The 17,915-nt window shown below is 43.6% G+C and overlaps 2 protein-coding genes across 33 annotated transcripts in view; one reads left to right on the top strand and one right to left on the bottom strand.

The window, feature by feature from the left end:
- The window catches only part of Mindy2 (MINDY lysine 48 deubiquitinase 2), a 72,913-nt gene that overhangs the window by 53,005 nt on the left and 1,993 nt on the right, over nucleotides 1-17,915 (top strand). For 3 of the 6 annotated variants that reach the window (XR_015626789.1, NM_001429419.1, NM_001429420.1), the window contains 1 exon segment: nucleotides 183-6,309. The exons of 1 other annotated variant lie outside the window; for it this stretch is intronic. Coding sequence is in view for 2 of the 5 variants with exons in the window: in NM_001429419.1 (NP_001416348.1) it covers nucleotides 183-311 (129 nt within the window). In the remaining 3 variants the exon portion in view is untranslated. 6 annotated transcript variants of the gene reach the window in all.
- The window catches only part of Sltm (SAFB-like, transcription modulator), a 45,133-nt gene continuing 39,991 nt past the window's right edge, over nucleotides 12,774-17,915 (bottom strand). For 20 of the 27 annotated variants that reach the window (XR_015626639.1, XR_015626640.1, XR_015626641.1 and 17 more), the window contains 4 exons: nucleotides 17,551-17,865; nucleotides 17,315-17,459; nucleotides 15,276-15,436; nucleotides 12,780-13,481 (listed from right to left, as the gene is read on the bottom strand). Coding sequence is in view for 22 of the 27 variants with exons in the window: in XM_087562136.1 (XP_087418262.1) it covers nucleotides 13,373-13,481; nucleotides 15,276-15,436; nucleotides 17,315-17,459; nucleotides 17,551-17,865 (730 nt within the window). In the remaining 5 variants the exon portion in view is untranslated. Of the gene's footprint in view, nucleotides 13,482-15,275; nucleotides 15,437-17,314; nucleotides 17,460-17,550; nucleotides 17,866-17,915 lie in introns of all 27 variants that reach the window. The other 7 variants (NM_001430279.1, NM_001430280.1, NM_001430283.1 and 4 more) reach the window with 3 other exon arrangements.

Here is a 17,915-nt window from a genome sequence, read left to right as displayed (position 1 = left end):
GGCCATCTGTGGGCCAGGAGCATCTCCTATCCTAACCCAACACCTGTGAGCAGAAGCCGTACCCTGTGCCCCCAAAGCTTCTGTTTCTGTGAAGATGCCTTTGTCTCTGTGGCTCTAGCTGGCTAGTTATTCAGTGCCCATGAAGAGTTAGTCATCCCTTCCCATATGTGTTTCTCATACAGCAGGGCCAGCCAGCGCAAGCCTCTCCATCAAGTATAAAACAGCCTGGGAATAGTGAACGGAAACGCAAGGAACCTCGGGAAAAAGACAAAGAGAAAGAAAAGGAAAAAAATAGCTGCGTGATTTTGTAGGGATTGCTGGCATCTGTGGGAACCACCTATGCAGATGACGGAAAGGAAGACCCAGTACCTACCGTCTGTGCCTGATCTCCCAATGGATTTTGCTCATGTTTTCCAGGGGAAAGTTGTTACTTTGTTACAATCAACTTTTTCAAGTTACACAATACATTCTTTATGAGCTGGAGTTTTATGTTACAAGTTGGAACTGTTGTGTGTTGTCACTGTAGCCAAATGAGTATATCACTCCTATTTTGTGTCTAGTGACATTGCAACTCAATCAGTTAGTAAGCTACTGTGTTCTATGTGACAATGGATGGAGGTCACTGAATGAGTTTGATCCTTCTCAAGATGTAATTATTAGCACAACTATGTCTGAACTTTACATTGTTAAATTATGTTCTAATCCATGAGGAAAAAGGAGTTTAATACTGGGGAGGGGCAGCAGGAATAATGACCCTTCATTGTGCATTGAACTGGTTCAGCCCTTGAACAGCTTTACCTGTCTTTAGTAATGCACATCTTAGCTATTATCTTGGGAACTGATAATGGAGCTTGGATCCAATTTAGATAGAAAAATATTTTTTATTTTCCAATAGCAAAAAAATAAAATACACGACACTAATACTTATAACCTATTCAGATGAGATGCTGACTTTGTAGTGCTATGAGGTGTTGAGAAATTTCAGCACCTTCAGAGCCTGAAAGGTGGCTTCTGTTTGATGAGGATGTAATACGTGAGTGAGGAGAAGACCACACTCATGTTCAGCCTTGTAAATATAAGGACAGAGAAGAGCAGAGTTCACTGTCTACCTTTTTCTAGAATTACCTTGAACCTTAAATTTTAAATCATGTTTATTGCTAGAAATTTAAACCAATAAAAAGCACATTTCTGAAGGAGAGTTAATCTCTTGACTCTAATGAAAAGATATTAATAAAATTCTAAACATAGGTAGGAGTCTGAAGGAATTTATGTAAAAGCAATCAGATTTTTTAACTTATGAGAACCAAATGAACCTAAGACACCTTACATCATTTCTAGGATTCGGGGATATTTACTCAGCCTGGCAATGAGGCAGCACATACTGTATTTCTAGATACAATTTGGAAAACTGTCCTTCACATGCTTTATATACTTTGTATTTAGACTTTGTTTCAGTTATTTTTAAAGATTATTGCCAGTGCACAAAGCTGCGTGATTTATCCTAAACCTCAGTAAATTTTATTCAGGAGCATCACAGATTGAAAATCCAGTTAGAGAATATTTCTTGTGGTCTGGAAGCAACGAAAGACTACCAAAAGAAAGAAGTCTAGAGTTGAAGACTACTGTCATTGATGTTTTCCATGATCCCAAGCCGGCTGTAGGCTGAGTACATATGTAAAAAATAGAGTTTTATTTATGAAAAGTCTTGTTCTAAGAGGAAAAGAACTTCAGGGCCACGCTGTACCTTTCTGTCCTTCTATAGTACCTATCTATTTATGCCCTTTGTTGTTTCTTTAGACTTTCTATACTAGCATGGGGACGAATCAGAGGACCTGCCTGGGGTATAACATTTGTGTGTAAAATACCTGATAAGTCTCTTAAGTGCAACCTAGAGTGAGTACGAACTGTCAGAGACCAGACCCCTTCAGATGGACTGACCTCAGCATAAACACCCATGACAGCATTCTGCTGATTGGAGGAGAAAACGCAAACCTCAGAGTTTGCCTTTCCCAGATCAGTCTAATGTTTTAGTTTAGGAAACAGTTAACCTAAGAGATCAAGGCATATTTTTCCACAATTATATTACAATATCTACTTATTGCCCTTGAAGATCTATATATAAAAGTTGTGTTATTTTTTACTCTCATATTTTTCCAAAGATAATAACTGCCAATACTATGTTCCCTTTAGAAGAAGGAAGAAATAGAACAGAAGGAACACACACCACTCACTGAAAACCATCAGCGCTGCTGTCAGAGGAGTGGATGTGTGCTTAAAATCAGCAGTGTACTGTTCGTCAATCCAAACTGTTCTTACATGAGGTTCCCGAGTTGGGCTTGGCTACATTCCTGGAATTTAGTTTGATATGACAAGAGTCATATCAAACTTATTATAAGATGTTTGTTTTGATTACTGTGGGAGAGGTTAAATGTTTGACTCTATTAAAACAAATCTCTAAGATATGATTCCTGTCCTTGAAGGCTTGTCAAGGTTCCAAACTGCCACGTATTTATTTCCTGTGTTTGCTCAAGGCAGCAAGTGATCAATATTCAGGCATATTACTGCTTGTTTGGGCAAAGAGGACTTTGAAAATGGTGTTTTGAGGGATTTTCCCCCTTACAATACTTTGTGATATTGACATTGTTATACATATATTGCTAACACACGTTACAGTTTAAACATTTTGGAGCTTAATGATTCTAAATTCTGGGCACACTTGACTCATGTGCCAGTACAGCGGGAGAGCTAGCAGAAGGCAGGCAGGGAGCAGATATGGTCCCTGGCACTTTTCTCATACATTCAGAGCACACTAGTAAGGTTAGTGACCAGTCTGTATTAATGTGCACTTCTTCATTAGTAAGTCTGTTGCGTCAACAATGCTGTGACCTGTACTAGTTTATCAGTACCTAGAATCGTGTGTATGTCTCCATGACTTCTGTTTAGGCCTCAAAGCAATCTGAAAACTAACAGATTTAAAAGTTGTGAATATTTAAAAATATTCACACACACCTAGGAGTATCACCAAGTGGTACAGCATTTGCCTGCAGCACACAAAACCCTGGGTTCAATTCCTAGCATAAGTATGTAGACTCACTGGCAGCTAATCAGGGCACTGGCCTTATGCCCAGTCAGTGTGGATGGGAAGAATAACATCCTCCATGTCTCAAGGTCAGGCTAGGATTGAGCAAGTCAGAAGCTTAAGTTCAGAATTAGGTTCTAGAAGATGTAATAATATATATACTATAATGTCAGATGTTAGTTGACTAAACTCAATGTTAGGCACTCTGTACTTGCACAAAAACTTCATAGCATTTGCTTTCCCTAAATCATAAACTCATTTCAGACCTGGAGGACCAGAGAGCATACGTGAGGGAAAGGCATGACTGTGATCACAAATGTCTGTAAAATCCTAGCAAATTAGGCAAGAATTTCTAGAACTGTCCTCAATCTTACTTAAATTTTAGACATAGTCTTGCTATATCTAGCCAGACTGGCTTGGAATCGACTGTTGTAGCCCAGGCTACCTTCAAACCCACAATCCTCCTGCCCCAGCTTCTCACTGCCACTACTACAGGTGGATATCACCATACCCAGCTTGTTGAAACTTCCTTTAGAAAAGCAAACAGCAAACTGATTACATGTTGCTTTGTGATTCATTGTACTGGTTATTTATTTTTTGACAGAAAGCTTACAGCCTTGTACCTAACACTGTCTTAGACATATAAATTGAAAAATTAATGTTTGACAAAATAAGGCAGAGACATTAAAGATAGCCACTTATTTATATTTTAAGGAATTAGACACGTGAAATTCTGGCTCATTTGGTGTTCGAAACCTGACTTTATCAGGGCATGGTAATACATACCTGTCATAGCGTTTTGTAGGGCTAAAGCAGGAGGATTCTAAGTTCAAGGCCACTCTGTGCAAATAATAAGACCCTGATTCTAAAACCAAACCTGACTTTGTCTTGTTTTGGCAATCATTGTGTGCCTCTGTTTACTCTGTGCAGGGTGCTCCTCTTCCCATGTATGCCCACAGTGCTTGGTTCTCCTGAGAAAAGGCCATACTTTAGCACTGAGAATTACCGAGATCATCACAGACACTGCACATTCTCCATTCTCGAGTGTGAAGACTTTTTATAATGACTTAAATCAGTTTTTTATGCTGTTAGAATGTGTAGGATTCCTTTGAATGTGGCATCCTGGCTTTCAAAAATATTTTTTGCAGCTGCTTTTCTATTCAGCAGGCTAGTGTTGAGACCAGGAGTGTTTGGGCTTACAAAATGCACTTCACAGACCTGTCTTTCCAGTATCCTCCACAGATCTAGCTTTTAGAGCCCCTTGCTCAGTCCCTCCAGGGTAGAGCAATATCAGGAACTGACTTTGCTCTCCCCACTGTTGTCAGTGTATACAGCTTATTTGTGGCTTTAAATGAACTCTGATCTTGTGCAAGTCAAATCCTTTAGACAGCAAGTGAAAAAACCCTAAAGGACCATGTGTGAACCTTAGCGTCCGTGGTTCTTGATAAGTTAGCATCTTTTGTTACTGATGCTTGACATTTTTGAAACTGTTAAAGGGAAAAAAATTATGAAGAATTGAGTTTACTTTTCTTAGGTAACAGTTTAAAATAACTTTAAATTAAAAGCTCCCTAAAGGGAATAAATTACAGAGAAGACAAATCAGGAGGAAACCTTGCAGGATGCTGGAACAGTTACTTTGAAAATCTATCTAAAATTTAATTCATGCATGTCTTTACTTAATCCTGGTGTTTCTATCCTTAGGAAATAGAGCTTAACATTAATATATGCATATATTTTTTTACATGTAGGATTCTAGTTTCTATCTTCTGAGCTCAAGAAAGCTAAACTCAACAAACAGGGTAAAAATCTTCAACTCTCGCCTCAAATTCAATGGTCCTTTGTCCTGACAAAAGTTAGACTTGTCTAATAAGCTGGTATTTTTAGGGCATGATACCCTCCCATTAAGTACTTAAACTACCACGGCAGAGATAGGAAACCTAAGCTTTGCCCCATGGTGAAGTAAAGAACAAAAGCCCCCTTGCCCCAGATCTCTAGCATGACTTGTAAAGTCTTCCTCGGCTCACAGCTTCACTGTTACTGGTCACCTCCTAACTGCTCTGTCCACCTGTACTGTCACACACCTGGAGAGGCAGGGCAGCCCTGCAAGTAAAGGACGCCCAGAGTGGAGCCCCTGGGCAGGCAGCACTCACTCCTGTGGCTCTAGTGATTGTCCATCTGTATGTGGAAAGTCAGGAAGCTGAAGTGCCCAAGAGAAATCATGAATCGCTGATGACACTGTAACAGAAATGCCCTTTGAAGCAGCTATAACTCATGCAATGAGTTTTAAAAACAGAGACTGGTTTTAATCTTTGAAAACAATGTCTGGTTCGTCAGAATGTTTGTTGCTGTTCTTCCCCACCCATTATTTGTATGACATAACCACTGTGACAGGGTGCAGTGTCTCTTCGCCCCCCCAGGATTTTCCTAGTAGTTTCTGTTAGGACAGCTGCCACGGCAGATCCTCCTAAGACAGCAGCAGAGCGGTGGACGTGTGCCTGCAGAGCGGTGGAAAGGGTGATCGGTGGGCAGCTCATCTAATGCCAGCACATTTGACTCTTGTCCTTGACTCGGGCTGAATAACGAGGTTGAAATATGGATTTGGGAGAGCAACAGGCTATGGAATGATGACGAAGACTGTCATTTCAAACAAAGCAAAAGAAACAGGTTTTCTACCCCCACCTTGCTATGACACATGGAGCTGTGTGCTAGCTGAAATGGGCTGTCAGAAGTGACTGTGGGGACTGAGCACCTCTACTAACATTTCTTGTCTGTCCTAGCATCCTTTCTACTTCTAACGAGTCATTCTTTTGCTTTAAATGAAGTGAAGAATGATGAGTAACAGAGGGACGACATAGCAGTAGGAAAAAGACCTAAAGTGCACCAACCCCTTGCAGGGCTCAGCTGATTTCTGTGAAATAAACTATTTTAAATGTTAATTATGCTAAGAGCACCTCTAAAAATTATGTCTTAAATTTCAAGTTTCACTTTTGGAAACTACTCCTGAAAAGACATTGAATATAGGTGGGAAAGTATAAAATGTTTCTGACACAATGACTCAGTATTATTCAGTGTTTAATCTCAAATTCGTTATAACACAAGTGTCATCAGTGGGTTAAAACGTTGGATGTTTTTGTTAATATACTTAAAACTGTAACCAGTGAATAACACCGTAGTATTTTTTATTATAGATTATATTTTATTTCAATAAACTTTGATATTTAGACTGAAAATTCTCTCTGTATGTGTACCCATCACCCTAAGCTGTAGCCTGGATAGCTGGTCACATTTATCTGAGACTCATTAAGGTCAATGTTTGACATAAGGGACAGTTAATAAACAACGCTAAGCTACAAAGTGCTAACCTTGGCTCTAGTGAGACAGCGAGCCACCATCGCACACAGCTCTCTTACTGGAGTCCATCAGGCACAGCTGAAGGGATCGTTCTTCCTTCCTCTATAGGCTCTAGGCTGCCAAGCTAGTGCTACAAACACCTCTACCCACTGAGCTATCTAAATTTGTTTGATAAGTGATTCAGAGCAATGTATGCTGTGGCTCAAATTTGGGATTGAATATGAATGGGCTTTAAAAACTTTTTAAAAGTTTTTTTAAAAAACTTTTACTGTGGCCACTAATAGTAGTCCACATCTATAATCTTAGCCCTCAGGACTGAGGCACAAGGATTGGTGTGGGCTAAATGCCAGCCTAGGATATGGAGTGAGACACTGTCTTATGTTTAAACAAATATTATTTTGTTCTAAAGGGGGCACCAACCAGAGGCCAGTTTCCCTTACTAAGTGACTAAGTTCAATTAGAGTCTCAAATGTCAGGCTACTACATCCAAACTTAATTAACAGGGGCAGAACAGAAGCCAGATGAGACAATTATACCTACAATGAAATTATTCAAATTAGTACAGTGGAAAATCCTGAATACTGGCTAACTTCACCCCACATGCTATCAATAACTGCCCCTCCCCCAGCTCTGTAGCCAGATGACGCAACCTGGTGGGTAGTGACACATTTTTCTTTAAGAGTTTAAAAAAAAGATTAAGTCCAAAACGAGATAGCATGCTCATTGCATGGGACAGGCAACACCAGGAGTGCTGCCATCACTCAGGTTTGAATCTGGGCAGCTGAGACACAAGATAGCACAAACTTCAGAATTCCCAGCAGCTTCCTGCAATGGTAAATGTACACTGACTGCTGTGGTGTAACACCTGCCGATTCCAAGCCTACTTACCCAAGAAATTAAAACACGTTCAGAGACTTTCACACAAATATTCAAAAACTTTTTCACATCAGACGGCAAGCAAACCAAGTTTCCATCAATAAAGTGAAGGCACAGGAAATTGCGGTACATATACTCAAATGGAAACCTTCATAGCAAAAAGAACTGACACACAACAGCCCACATGCAAACTCTGCGCTGCATTTAAAGGTGTTTTTGTGTGATCCTAGCTACCTGAAACCTGACAGGAAAATAAAATGCAACAGTAGCTGTCTGCACCAGAAGTGCTTTAGGATGACCAGGAAAGGACGCAAAGGGCTGGAGAGATGACTCGGTGGTTAGGAGCGTGCATTGCTCTTTCAGGGACCGCCTGTAACTCCAGCTCCAGGGAGTCTGAGCTCCTGTGCATAGACACACATGCTGCACATAATGAAGATTAAATCTAAAAACAAGAAAAGGATGAAGATTTTTCAGTTTTAGTCTGCTCTTTGATCATGGCAGAAGTGGCACAGCCATTTAAATTTGTTGATAGTTGTGTTCTGATCATCTGTAAAATCCATTTTTAAATAACTCCAAGTGCTTTTATACATTAGCAAAAAACAAAACTGAAATTTTAAAAATTCCAATTGAAGCTGGGAATGGTGGTGTCCTAGCACTTGGGAGGTAGAGGCCGGTAGATCTCTGTGAGCTCAAGGCCATTCTGGTCTACAGAGCTAGTTACAGGACAGCCAGGGCTACTACACCAAGAAATCCTGTCTCAAAAAACCAAAAGCAGCAGCACCAACAACAAAAACATGTAGTTGAGGAGAAAGCATGAGAACCTGAGCTCCCTCTCCAAAATCCATGTTTTACAAAAGTGGGGTGTAGTAGTTTGAATAAGAATGCCCTCACAGGGGTTGGGGATTTAGCTCAGTGGTAGAGCGCTTGCCTAGCCAGCAAGGCCCTGGGTTTGGTCCCCAGCTCTGTGGGGGAATGCCCCCACAGAGGCACATATTTGAATATTCAGTCCCCAGTAGGTAAAACAGCTAGGAAGGGTGAGAAGCCAGTTTGAAGAAGCTGTGTCCCTGGGGGTGGGCAGGTTTTGAGGTTTCAAAAGACTTGTGCAATTCCCACTGTGCTCTACCATCACAGACTTTCACCCTCTGAATCCGTAAACCCAAATAACACCTTAAAAAAAAATGGAGCTCTTCTCTCTCCTCTTGCTCTTGCCCTCTCTCCCTCTTCCCCTTTGTCCCTTCTCTCCCCATTCCCTCCCTCTCTTCCCTCCACATGACTTTACTCCTCTCCTCTTCTACTCTACTTCGCTCATTAAACCTTTCTGCGTGGAAAAAAAAAAATGTAAGTTGCTTTGGTCATAGTGTTTTATCAGAGCAATAGACAAGAAATTAAGACATGGGGCATGGGGGTGTGCATGGAGAAGAGGGGCATACTCAAATGCCAAGGGGTCACTCACCAGCCAGCCTAGCATAATTGTTAAGGTGCAAACCAAAATAGAGAGCCCATCCCCAAAACAAGGTGTATTGCACCTGAGGGAGGTCACCTGAGGCTGACTTCTAGCCTCTATGTGCACATGGAGAAAATTCCATCTGATAGAACATTTAGTGTGCAAGATTCACACACTAAAACTGTGAACTTGTGTTACTTTCCCTTTGTCATTCCATAACCACTGGATGTGTGTGTGTGTGTGTGTGTGTGTGTGTGTGTGTGTGTGTGTGTGTGTGTGTGTGTGTTGACGTCTCATTTATATTCTGACCCAATGAAAAGTACAGGGTTGGAGAGAAAGCACTAGCATCAAAAAATCCGGGCAGCCCCCTGGATTTACATTTGAGAAGGGCTTACCACAGAATCAATATGAAATCTTAGGTCTTTGCTTGTGAGTGAAACTTTCGAATGGGGAGGGCACGGCACTAGAGAGCTTGGCAGTGAAGGGCATGTACATGCTCTTGCAGAGCAATAGAATTTTGTCCCCAGTACCCACCCACCTCAGGCAGTTCACAACTGCCTGCAACTACAGTCCCTAAGGATCTAGCTTCATGAACACAGAGAGAAACATGCAAATATACAGTTTAAATTTTTTATATTAAATGCAGGTTTATTGGGAAACTGCTTTCTGACAAGGTCACTGGCTTCAGGTAGGCGGGAGACAGAGAAAGGGTGTGTTCACACAGAGAACAATAACATCTTAAATTTTAAAAAGATGTTTGTACTATTTTACATGTATGAATATTTTTGAATACAGGTATGTCTGAATACAACATGTGTGCAGTGCCCACATATGGCAGAAGAGGGCATCAGACCCCTTTTTCGTTACCATGCGGGTCCTAGGGAATGGAACCTTGGAATCAGTCTTGTGCCACCACCACCCAGCTAATACCCTTGTGTTGTTGTTTATATATAATGTATATTCTGAGGCCAAGTCTGACTGTGTAGGCCTGGCTGGACTCTAACGGACTTTGAAGACCAGGGTGGCTTCCAAAGTGCACGAGATTACAAGTGTGCACCGCCACAGTCAGCTGTTTTGTTTTAGTTTTTATGTATTCCAGGCTGGCTTTGAACTTGTCTTTCTGCACTATCTCCTGAACGCTAAGATTATAGGCATATGCCATCACACCTAGATTTATTTTTAATTTTGTAAAAGTAGGGCTCTTACTCAAGGCTGGCCTTAAAACTTTATCTTAGCTCCTTTGTTGCTAAGATTACAGGTGTGCACTACTGTGCCTAGCTTCAGTATCTCAAATGTGAAGGGCCTAAGAAAACGATTTGTAGGAGCAGCAGAAAAGATTCATCTACAGACAAGAAGATGGTTTAAACCTTGTACTTTATGAAGAATGGGGGCAAAAGAAAAAAACCATTTTCCAGGAAGGTCTCAAAACAATCTATTGCAACTGGGAATGGAGGTGTCGGGGAACTGTCTAGCAAGCCACATGGCACCAGCCGAGTGCTGTCTATGCACTTCCTAAGCCTTGTATTTCACTTGCATCCTTCCGTATGTGAAGTTTGAGTTCAGCATCTTCCCCACACTGATTTTCTTGAATAACTACAAGCCTTCCGTTGGTTTGAAAGAGCACAAGCTCCATGTTGCAATGCAGCATTTGGACAGCTCCACACTCGCTCAAGCCAGAGAAGAGTCCTCTGTACAAACCCTCTCTAAATCCAGTTTCGCCAACGGACTCTCTGCTAGTGACCTAAGTCTTCAAATCTACTCACAACTCCTGAGTAATCCCATGTGGTTTTCAAAAGTTTTCTAAACTAGAAAAGGCTGTAACCATGGCAACATGAGAAAAAAAAAAACAGTATCTGGACACTGTCGGGCTCTTCTGAGGAAGCAAAAGACTAGCAAGACTCAAAACTAATTTGTGCTGAGAATGGAACAAAGGGACTCGTATATTAGGCAAGACTACTAGCCACTAGACCTATCGAGCCCTTCAAAGACCAAATGGTCTATGTAGCCCAGGCTGGGACAACACACATCCCATTCTCTAAAGATGTATTTTCTAACCTATTTGCATGTTCATGGTCATGTAGGTGCAGTGGTATGTGTGTATTTATGTAGACCCAAGATTGACATCCCATATCTTAACAACTTTCCACCTTTAATTTTTTGCGGCAAGATCTCATCAGGTAGCCTTGGCTGGCCCTGAAGTCACAGGGGCTTTCCTGCCTCAGCCTTCCAGAATGCTGGGATTACTGTTATGAGCAACAACATCTGGAGCTGTACCTAGTGTACTGCATGGCGTGTAGATGATGCAGCTGTGCGTGCCTAGATCAAGGCCAAAGAAAACTTCAGGGATTGGCTATTTAGTCTCTGCTTATTCCCTGAGACAAACCAGGGTTCTCACAAAAGCTGAAGCATGGCCTCACTTAGACTGCCAACACACTCTAACCCCAACACTAGTCAGAAGCACACGCGATCATGGCCTGTCTTATGAGTGTTCTATCTGCATATACACCTGGGTCCCAGAAGAGGGCATCAGAGCCCATTATAGATGGTTGTGAGCCACCATGTGGTTACTGGGAATTGAACTCAGGACCTCTGGAAGAGCAGCCAGTGTCCTTAACCGCTGAGCCATCTCTCCAGCCCCATGGTTCGTCCTTTATGTAGGTGCTGGGGATTTGAAATTTAGATCCTTGTGCTTGTAGAGGAACCACTTATCACTGAGCCATCTTCCTAGTTCTTCAATACTAACTTTTTAATAGCATTTCAGTAAGCTGAGAATATAATTCTGTGTCTGATAGGAGACTAGTTTAAAAAATTAGAGAAATATTAACAAGCCAAGGTCTTCTGAGATGTACAGGTGAGGACTGTGCAGGACACCAAGTGTGCCCTTGGCTACCTATGAGCACCAAAGCATAAAGGTGTCACACTGACTCTAGCCACCAACAGGAGCAAACCCAGTCTACAGCCAGCTACGAGGGGACACCGAGGGTTCTGTTTTGCCACTCTCAAGTGTCACAAAGTAAAAAATGGGACTTGATACGGATATACACTCACACCACACAGCTTAGGACTGGACAGGGACACACACATACCGTCTCCAAAGCTGTAAGGGCTGTCCAGACACACACACACACAAACACACACACACACACACACACACACACACACACACACACACACACACACACACACACACACACAGAGAGAGAGAGAGAGAGAGAGAGAGAGATCACATGTGCTGTAGAAGGGCAGATTGAGATCCAGCTCTATTTTAAAGTGAGCTCCCAAGCTGTGCTAGGCAGCCCATACTAGTCCAATCCTAGCACTTAGGCGGAGGCGGAGGCAGAGGCAGAGACAGAGACAGAGACAAGAGACAGGCAGATCTGAGAGTTCAGGGTCAGCCTGGTCAACAGATGAGTTGAAGGACAGCCAAGGCTGCACACAGAAACCTTGCCTCAAAAAGAAAAAAACAAACAAAACAAAAAAGAAGGGGGTTTCCCTAAAGACCCAGACCCCAGCATCACTTGGCTGCTTGCAGCAACCAGAGTCTGAGACCTCTCATGCTCGTATACCGGGGCTACACACGATCAGGCACTTCTACAGAGACCCCACCCCGGAGTCCTTCCATCCTTCACGAGGCACAGGCAGGCTGACGTGGGGACCAGGTTCTGGACAGTCTGGGTTATGGCGGCTGGTGTCTATGAAGGACTGTGGGAGGCTGTGGAGGCTTAAGCGCTCATCTAAGTCCACTGTCAAGAGCTGTGGGTTTTAACCTCGCCAACCCTGACTCACCCATCTAGACTATGGGCCTCTTCCACTTCTCAGCATTATCTGGGGAAGATGGGGATGTTATCACACAATTCTGAGAGCTGGGATCCATCCATCAAAATGTGAAGACCCCCACAAATGCACTTACCTGCTTGACTCACTACGAGATCCTCAGGACACAAGGACAACTACATGGTCTTACACCATGCAAAGCTGAACAGAAAGTCTTCCTTCAGTTTACAATAAAAAAGTTCTCAACACTTTAGCAACTATACAGAATATGAAGGTTTATTTCCAAAAAGATTACATTTTTTTTAACCAGGATACACAGATGCACTTAATGTAACAGTACCTTCTGCAAAAATAGGTTACATAATACTCCGAAATGCAAGGAACAATCTTATTCTCTAAAAATTGGACAGCAGGCGTTTGAAGCTCAAATAGCCTTCAAAGTGGAGGCAGCAAACACTGGTGACACCATAGAGCTGTGCTGCAGACGAGCCCACTGCTATTTATGACACCACAGAGCTGTGCTGCAGACGTAACCACTGCCATTCAGCTGCAAACCACTCATGTTCACACAGCGCCAAACAGAATAGCCTTGGTGCCAAGCCTTTCAAATGGGTCTCAGTGCTGCAAGAAAAAGTTGAATGATACACAAAACTATGAAAAGTTTCAACAGAACTATTTAAACATCTTCTCTAAAATTGAGAAAAGAAATCGTGTTAAATTTTTTTTAAAAAGAAAAACAACAGTCAGCTAGAACTCTCAAGCAGTCAGAAGTCGTCCTCGTAAGCAGTCAGGGAAAGTTTACAGGAGATCTCAATAAATTATCTTGAAGCCACAGCAGGAAGCTTGCGTTAAAATCGCCGTGGAGGTCCACTCTTAAACGGCTTAAACCCAGAGCTGCTTCCTCTCGGCATGGTGTTACCACTCATCTGTGCAATCCTGTTAACTGGAGACGCAGTGCTAGAGGGGAAACAAGGTCAGAACAGACGGTCACAAGAGAGGCCTTCACAACCTCTGCCACTCAGGGCCACACAAGCTGCTCCCTGCTCTTCTCATCCACAGCAACTCTAGCCCTGTAAGGCGCATCTCATGCTAACCCCTCCTTACCAAGGAAGAAAGAGTGGCTGTGGGTGGACTCTCTAGTCGGCTTTCATTAGCAGCATTAAGGAAACTGTGGTACATGCTACAGCTTCATGAACTCACTACCAGAAAGTCACTCAATGATGTTTGCAGTCTTTCTATTGAGAGCAACACTACAGATACCACAAAGTGACAGGATAAAGACACTCCAGGACTCTCTCATGATGGGCAGTGAAGTGCTTCCTATAAAGCCAGCGGAGAACTCTGGGTGAAGTTTGCAACCTACAGAAGCCACTGTAGTGTTGAAGCAAGTAAATGATACAACACAATGTGTGGTTCCACAGCCATGTTCAGAGGTGGTGACTGTCACACGTTCTCTGAGAGGAGCAGCCATGGGATGGATGCAGAGGCAGGGGGCAGCAACAGAAACATACCAGCTGGACACTGTTCTGACTTATTCTAAGAACAAAGAAAGATCAAGGCTGGGCCATGTCTCCCCGGTCAGGGTTTTGAGGATGGCAGCACTGAGAGGTAAAAGAAGCTTGAAGAAAAAAGTAAGTTGGAGAGGCACACGTTTGCCTGAGATGTGGAGCTAACAGAGGCATTAGAAGGTGGCAGAGAAAAGTCATGTCTGAAGCTCATCTGCTTGAAGGAGCCAGAGAGGAGGGTCAAGAGGGGAAAAACCAGAAGGCTGAAAGCTGAAAGCTGGGCGTGGTGGTCACACCTTTAGTCCCAGCACTTAGGACAGAGGGGCAGAGGCAGAGGCAGGCAGATCTCGAGTTTGAGGCCAGTCTGGTCTACAGTGAGTTCCAGGACAGCAGGAATACGTAGTAAGACCCTGCCTTGAAAAATGGAAGGAAGGGTGGTAGAGAGAGAGAGGAAGGGAGGGGAGGAGGGAGAGAGAGTAAGACCAAGGAAAAAAGGAAAGAGAAAGAGGAAGAGAGAAAGAGAGAGGTAGGGTGGGAGTGCTCGCACTGTGGGGTAGTATCTGGAAGGCTGAGGCAAGAGAATCCTGATTTGAAGACAGTCAGCCTACACATTCTAAGACCAAGAAACCAAGAGACTGCTTCAGAATGAGGAAAGCCACAGAGTGAAACAGAGCAAACTGTAAGGAGCCCAGAACCAAAAAAGCTTACACAGAACAAGTTGCTGGTGCTTTCAACAAATGGAGAGCAAATGGCGGTGCCATGCAGAAGTAAACAACAGGAGAGCAAAGCAGTGTCTCCTCTAAAACAAGGGTGTGAGGCAGGACAGGAGCAAGACGGTGAGGCTGCAGAGACCACTGACACCACAGAGAAAGAGGACAAGACCAAGCTTGTTCCTCTACCTCAAACAGGCTTGGGTTGAGTGTGTCGAGCTGGACTGTTGTATGAAAAGGAATGGACCTACTGTCAGCTTCCTCGACCTCCTGATGTAAGCACCACAAGGTCACATGCACGGCCTACATCTAGGACCTACTTGCAAGAATGCTAATTGTTAACCTTCAACAGGGAGGACAATCTTATAAACTAGCTGCTAGCTCAGGCTTCTGCAGACTCAGGTCCTAGGAAAGGTTTGGGCAAACCTGGGGATTTACTAACCGCATGTAATTTCTCAAAAGCTCTAACAATCACGAGGAAAAGGACTACCCAATTGTATGACAACAGAAAAAGTTTTAAAACATTAGCTACTCACCTTGAGTGTTGGGTTATCATGCCTGCTCCTGTCCGGCCATCACCCATTCGTCTTGTGTCATGGTAGCTAGGCCCCTGGGAGGGTGGGCCATGCCACTCTTTCCTTGGTCCACTTGTGTCCCGTCCATGACGTTCCACAACATGTCGTTCTTCAGGGTAGTGCTGGGAACAGCACAGGAAAAGATGAGTGTGGGCCCCTTAGTCCCATGCGCTGACTCATACTGCTGTCTTTAATATCAGAGCAAACCAGTAAAATGTCTGAGAATGCAGCAGAGGAAGGAGGGGCCACCTATTCTGGCAGGAGTTCCTTAGTACCTTTATTTCTGTGTCCACATCCACTACTACTCCAGCATTATTTGGGCACAGGAATTTCAAATGCCTGGATAAATCTCTACATATACACAAGGGGTCAAAAGTTAAAGAGCTGGAGGTTGGGTATATGGTCAACCTATCAGAACAATCTGTACACAGTTACAGAAAGCTTGTCCTGTTTTCCTAGTAGGACTTAGTGCTGAAGCCTGCACATGTGCTCCACTGTGGCTATACAAGGAGTGGGGACAAGGGGACACATGTATTTATAGAACTAAGGACAGGAGGAGGAGTCAAGGGCTGCTGACACCCAGTTAGGCTAAGCTGCCAGCATCCACGCAAACTGGATACAATATTGGCCAAACAACTGACAGACATCATAAACTTCTGACGAGGACTCTAGGCTCGCCTCCTGAGGAGATTTTCTTTAGAGGTCTTTCTGAGTGTAGAGTGCTGGTGTAGAACAACTTCTTACTCTTTTTTTTTTTGTTTGTTTGTTTTTTTCCTTTTTTTCGGAGCTGGGGACCGAACCCAGGGGCTTGCGCTTCCTAGGCAAGCGCTCTACTGCTGAGCTAAATCCCCAGCCCCAACCTCTTACTCTTAACTACATCATATGCTTAGTTTCAAGTCTTGGTCAGGGTGGTCAGGTTAGTGCACTTGTGTCAACGTTACTATGAAGTACTGACACACTTACACTCCATAACCACGAGGCCAAGAACCTACTTCATACATGTGCTGGAGGAAATGACCTACACTGACACAGTACATGACAAGATTTGAAGACATTTTCTAGTTAAAACAAAATTTGTATCATTGAGGGCTTGAGAGGCCTGGTATATGGAGTATTTTCCATCCAAGCATGACTGGGTTCAGATCCCCAGAACCTGCAGACAAGTTAGGTAAGAAGCCTGGAGTTCTGGTGTGAACCTTCAATCTGGCACTCGGGAGTCAAGAGTAGGCTGATCTCGGAGTTTAGGCTACAGAGAAACCCTGTCTCAAGCAACAACAAAGAGACAGAGAGGGGAGAGAGAGAGAGAGAGGGAGAAACTGGGTAAGAGTGGCGGCTGCCACTGGGGAAAGTCCCTCGAACAGGCTAGCTAGCGTGAGCAGCCAGAATTGAAGCTCCAGCTTCAGCAAGAGACCCTGACTCAAAAAATAAAGTGAGAAGCAATCGAGGACACCAAACATGCTTGCATGCCCATGCCAACACATGCCAACACATGCCAAAGATGATTTAATTAAACTTGGTGTGTGTTTAAGTGTACAAAATAAACACAACGCCAAATTCTGTCTGGCATAGAACTTATAACATCAAAATGTATTCCCACTAGGCAGTAGTGGCGCAGGCCTTTAATCCCAGCACTCGGGAGGCAGAGGCAGGCGGATCTCTGTGAGTTTGAGGTCATCCTGGTCTACAGAGCCAGTTCCAGAACAGCCAGGGCTACAACAAAGAAACCCTGTCTTGAAAACATCAAGACAACTCTCAAAGGCAACTCTCCAGGCTGATGTAATTCAGCAGTAAGAGCAGCAGCTGCTCTTCTCAAGGACCCAGCTCAATCCCCAGCTCTAACATCCAGTCTGGAACTCTAGTTCCAGGAGACCTGAATCCCATAGGCACAGGGCATAAAAATAGTACACAGATATAGGCAGGCAAAACACCCATAAATAGAAATTTAATTTTTAAAAAGAGAGAAAATGTAAGCATCAACAGGAAGCTTCCAGCAACTTTACCTGAGCTCCACTTCCTCTGTCAGAGATGACTCCTCGGTCTCCCTCTCGGTTTCCATAGCCTGAGGCACTACTCCGATTCCCAGGGGGTGCTCCCCTCACAGTGTGCCCTGAGACTTCTCTCCCAGACCGTTCTGGCCTTTCAACTCTGTTAACAGAGCACACGAATCAAAACCTCACTTTATAATTCTTAAAAACTCAAAAGCACAGTATGCCACAAAGAGATTATTAAGAACTACCTTGACTCCCGTTTCTCTGTGGACATATTCGCTTCACTTTTCCAGGAGGTTGGTCTAGAAGGATTGGGCACAGTTTCTCGAGGGTGTCTGGGGTGAGCGACCTCAGGCCTGTCATGGAGAATTACTGTTCTTCTCTCGTCTCGCTCCCCTCGCACCTCTCGCCTGTCCGTTTCTCTGAGTTCATTTCGTGGTGGTGGGGGCTCGTTTCTTCGGGAGTCACTGAAGTTCTTAGGGTACCTTTCAAAACTCGGCTCTTCTCTTCGGGTGGCTGGTCTCGGTTTTTTCCCTTCGCTCTGACCAACAAACCGTTCCCGTCTATTGAAGGAAAACAGATACCGGTCCTAAGAGTGTTTACCTGCGGTACT

The sequence above is a fragment of the Rattus norvegicus genome, chromosome 8, assembly GCF_021556685.1.
Source record: "Rattus norvegicus strain SHRSP/BbbUtx chromosome 8, alternate assembly SHRSP_T2T, whole genome shotgun sequence".
Lineage (NCBI taxonomy): Eukaryota > Metazoa > Chordata > Mammalia > Rodentia > Muridae > Rattus > Rattus norvegicus.
Note: the sequence above shows the minus strand (reverse complement) of the source record. Positions and strands in the feature narration are given on the sequence as shown.